Below are 4,780 nucleotides of genomic sequence, written 5' to 3'. Positions count from 1 at the left end.
AAGCATACCATTAATGCACATTTTTATGCTTCTCCTTAATGATGACTAGTCAATTTGTTGATTAAAATTCCTCTTATTCGTTTAGGAGTTCTTAAGTAAGTATCACACAACTTAAAAGACAAAACAAATTGTATTACTTAAAAAGTGGATGGACAAGCACCTTCCAATTAAAAAAAAAATAAGAACAACATTTACAACTTTAATGACGTCACAAACAAAATTTGAAATATGTCGTTTTTTTCATTTTGTGGATCTTAGTACTCTTCTCCTCCTTCGCCTTCTCCTTCAATAGAGTCCATACCGACTTCTTCGTAGTCCTTTTCAAGGGCAGCCAGATCTTCACGAGCTTCTGAGAACTCTCCTTCCTCCATACCCTCACCGACGTACCAGTGCACGAAAGCTCTCTTGGCATACATCAAATCAAACTTGTGGTCAAGGCGAGCCCAGGCCTCTGCAATTGCAGTTGTATTTGACAACATACAAACAGCACGCTGTACCTTCGCAAGATCACCACCAGGTACCACAGTAGGAGGCTGGTAGTTTATCCCCACCTGTAACAAGTATAGGGGAGTTTAGTAAACGAACTCAGTATCTCCATTATGTGCCTTACAATAGTGGATCAATTACTAAATATTTAATAGCAATATAGCAGTCACACAAACCTTGAAACCAGTTGGACACCAATCCACAAACTGAATGGTTCGCTTTGTCTTAATAGTTGCAATGGCAGCGTTTACATCCTTTGGCACTACATCTCCTCTGTATAACATACAGCATGCCATGTACTTTCCGTGCCTAGGATCACATTTCACCATCTGGTTGGCAGGTTCAAAACAGGCGTTTGTTATCTCTGCCACAGACAGTTGTTCATGGTAAGCCTTCTCTGCTGATATGACAGGGGCATAAGTAACAAGTGGGAAATGGATACGAGGGTAGGGCACCAAGTTGGTCTGGAATTCTGTCAGATCCACATTAAGAGCTCCATCAAAGCGAAGAGATGCCGTGATTGAGGATACAATTTGGGCAATTAGCCTGTTCAGATTGGTGTAAGTTGGGCGTTCAATGTCTAAGTTACGGCGGCAAATGTCGTAGATAGCTTCATTATCGCTCATGAAAGCACAGTCTGAATGTTCCAAGGTGGTGTGAGTGGTTAGGATGGAGTTGTACGGCTCTACAACTGCTGTTGATACCTGAAGAACGCAATTATGACTTAGTCACAGAAAACTACATATTTCGCGAAATCTCTTAATGACAAGCTTCAGTTTTGACAAAACGTTCTTACCTGAGGAGCTGGGTAAATTGCAAATTCCAGTTTGCTCTTTTTGCCATAATCCACAGACAGACGTTCCATCAAGAGTGAAGTAAAGCCTGAACCAGTGCCACCTCCAAAGCAGTGAAAGATCAAGAATCCTTGAAGCCCAGTACATTGGTCAGCAAGCTTGCGAATGCGGTCCAGTACAAGGTCCACTATCTCCTTTCCAATTGTGTAGTGACCACGGGCATAGTTGTTTGCAGCATCTTCCTTGCCTGTAATCAACTGCTCTGGGTGGAACAGCTGCCTGTAGGTGCCTGTACGCACCTCATCTTCAAAAGGAAAAACGTAAAACTTTAGATAATAACTGTAGTTTACCACTGGAATAATTTATAGGCGTACACCACGGATTAGAAATAGCGTATGCTGCCTAACTTACCAACAACAGTCGGTTCTAAGTCAACAAATACAGCACGGGGTACGTGCTTCCCAGCGCCTGTTTCGCTGAAAAATGTGTTAAAGCTGTCATCGCCGCCTCCTATAGTTTTGTCTGATGGCATCTGTCCATCGGGCTGGATACCATGCTCAAGACAGTACAGTTCCCAACATGCGTTACCAATCTGGCTTCCCGCTTGGCCAACGTGGATTGAGATACATTCACGCTGAAACAAAAAATATTAAATGACCATATCGTCAAACATTAAGATTAAAGATTTTGTAGCTTATTCAAAATACTAGAATTGTCTCCTAATCCTGTCCTGAAGAAATGTGTACCCGCGTGAAGTTTGTGAGTCAACACAAGAGCGTTCGTTGTTAAATGTAGCATCTCTGGATAAGCAAACAGCGATCGAAACCACAACGCTTAACTGTCCCAACAGAAGTGAATTTAACTAAGAAAAATGATAAAATGTCAGCCGGAACTTGCATCGAAATATCGAAGCTGGACGATGGATCATTTCAAATCATCAACTCTCAGCCATTAATGTCGTTCGATTTTTTTAAAATTTAGATCGGATGGGAATAATTAATTTCGACTGACCACAAACGTGAAATTTAATTCTGCTTAAGTTAAGCTCTTGTGGGAATTAAGACTTACGTACCAAAAATTGCGCGGTAAATGCATTTCATTTTGTGTACTGGGGCCGGCCAAATTTGTAATTGCAGATACAGAAAACAATACTGAAGCGCTTCGTGCTTCATTTGATCCAAAAGCTGTTCTCACAATTAATCGCAAAAAGTTTATATGATCATTCATGTCCTTCCCGTTAACAGTCTTTAACACCATAATATCAAACTACGAACATTTCGGTGTAAACTTTAACAAAATCAAGTCCCTCAACTTCGTTGTCTATTTCACAAAATTTGGCCCGAGTTAATGACATCAATGTTAAGGAGTAACTTACCATTTTGTTGTCGCTCTCTAGAATTCAGCAAAGTAAAAAACGAAATCGCCAACTTTTGCCGCGTCTGAAATGTATGAAGCTGTCCGGCGCCGAGGTTAAAGTCACGCCGTCACGGTTGAGTCAGATTTTAGATATGTAAACTCCGTAGTGAAGCATGCAATGGAACTTCTGATTGGTCGCTGCGCTAGCTGATTTCTAACACGCTCTGCTATTGGGTAAATTGTAAATCATTCTTGCAGACGATTTATAGCAGCAGCCCATGTCTTAAATTGGTAAATTTTTTTGTAATTTTGGAAGCTATCGCTGCCTGTTATTTCTTTGAAAGCGACAACCTGCAAACTTCATACTCATTTACACGTGTATAACGACAAATAACCTTAAGGTTCCCCAAAGGTAAATACGTGTGTTATTATGTAAACATTGTACCTTGCGATGGCACCGTCTGTGACCTGGCGTCGGAGGAATTTTAAACTGCGACTTTTTCGTTTAGAATGCGACCCATTATGACAATAGCACGAAGTGCTGAAAATAAAAGAAATGTTTAACTAAACAACTATACACGCAACACGTTAAAATCATTTTATCGAAGTGTTCGTCTGATTTGTTTTGGTAGAAAGATCTTCAACTAATAAGTACAGAGAGGTAAATCGACGACTTATGTACAACACAACTAATATCCGACTACCCGAACATTCGTTTAAGAGAACTGTAAACGATAAATCCGACAGCATCATTCATCCTTAATGAGTAAGCCTACATTACGAAGATTATTGCAGTTCAGCTTGTAAAAACAAAAGTGTTTACAAAAGAAGTCGTTCAAAAGTAATGTAAAACCGAATTTGTAAAAAGCGACACGTTTACTGAGGGTTAAATTCACTGTAACAAAAATATACAGTGTATTACTGAGGTCGTTTGTAGTAGTGTATCCAGAATACAAAGTTTGAGGTGGCGAACTTTAATATTATTGAAGGTAGATCCACTGCTCTTGTTCCCTTATGAGGAACCTCACTAATTCTGCATGTATGCTCAACTTCGTATGTGGAGGAAGCTCAGACAGATGTAACAAACTCATCTAAAATTCAGAAACATATCTTCGCTTTTTTTGAAAAAAGGAAAGCTTCTTCTTTTCAGTTACAAGAATTAGAACATGCTGAAAAGTAATGCCTCCTAGTTTTTTACACTGTTCTCAAAATCGGTTGAGGTATTAAATGACATGCATATTACTCGGTCGATTTCCCGAACCGCCGACGCAAGTTACAACCCTAGAGGACACCAAATTGCAGTGTGTAACATGACGGTGTGTTTACCAACTACGAGGTGCGTGGGAAACAGCGGCCTTAATCAAGTTTCCAACCGTTCACACATGGAGCGCCCTCTTCTTCAGCCAAACCACATACGAGTACCGCGACATCTGCTGTAATCATTGTCATCGATCATCCTCCGTACAGTCCTTACCTGGCACCATCCGATTTCCATCTGTTTCCAAAACTTAAAAAGTACACCTTCGACGCCTTGACTTTGATAGTGATGAATCGGTGCTACCAGAGGTGAGGTCATGGCTTAGTCAACAGAGTCAAACATTCTACAGTGACCATATCAACAAACAGGTCTCTCGTTGGGAGAAATGTGTTCATCGACAGGGTGACTATGTTGAGAAATAATTATGTAGTCATGAAGAATAATATGTATAATGTTACTAAAGTTTGTTTTATTTAAAAAGCTCGAAGAGTATTCACATGAAAAATTGGGAGCCTTACTTTTCACACGCTCTCGTAGTTTCTCATCATAATTTATTTTCTGACTCTTATTTCTGCACAGTCGCTTGAAACTTTTGTCTTGCGTTGTAGGCTTTGTTTGGGTTTCAGGTTGTGCTCCTTGTCTCTGGATACCATATAAATGATCTCCATTATTGGTAAACTGCTCTTCAGTATGACAGGATATGTTCGGGTCAGCCTCATTATCCCTTATATCTTCGTCATCGGTGGCATTACTATGCGTTTAATTATCATCGTTGCTTCGAGTGTTTTTTGGATTGATGGTATCCTTCAGGAAGATCAACTGAGGAAGAAAGGCCACCGTTTAGAAGTTCCCGCATTTTTCCAGATGTATTATTATTACATGTTTT

The 4,780-nt window shown here is 40.1% G+C and overlaps 1 protein-coding gene across 1 annotated transcript; it reads right to left on the bottom strand.

The window, feature by feature from the left end:
* Nucleotides 1-236: 236 nt before the first annotated feature.
* On the bottom strand, nt 237-1,873 carry LOC126243183 (tubulin alpha-1 chain-like). The gene is made up of 4 exons (XM_049948144.1): nt 1,692-1,873; nt 1,283-1,584; nt 663-1,190; nt 237-551 (listed from the first exon to the last, which is right to left on the bottom strand). Exons 1-4 carry the CDS (start codon nt 1,810-1,812, stop codon nt 255-257), a joined length of 1,248 nt encoding a protein of 415 aa, XP_049804101.1. The 5' UTR covers nt 1,813-1,873; the 3' UTR covers nt 237-254.
* Between the last annotated feature and the right edge of the window lie 2,907 nt (nt 1,874-4,780).

This window comes from Schistocerca nitens, chromosome 1, assembly GCF_023898315.1.
Source record: "Schistocerca nitens isolate TAMUIC-IGC-003100 chromosome 1, iqSchNite1.1, whole genome shotgun sequence".
NCBI lineage: Eukaryota > Metazoa > Arthropoda > Insecta > Orthoptera > Acrididae > Schistocerca > Schistocerca nitens.
Note: the sequence above shows the minus strand (reverse complement) of the source record. Positions and strands in the feature narration are given on the sequence as shown.

Coding starts and splice junctions, on each gene's coding strand:
- LOC126243183 (XM_049948144.1), bottom strand. CDS start 1,812: ATGCCATCAGACAAAACTATAGGAGGCGGCGATGACAGCTTTAACACA. Junction 1,585..1,691: donor CTTAGAACCGACTGTTGTTG/GTAAGTTAGGCA, acceptor TTCCTTTTGAAG/ATGAGGTGCGTACAGGCACC. Junction 1,191..1,282: donor CAATTTACCCAGCTCCTCAG/GTAAGAACGTTT, acceptor TGCGTTCTTCAG/GTATCAACAGCAGTTGTAGA.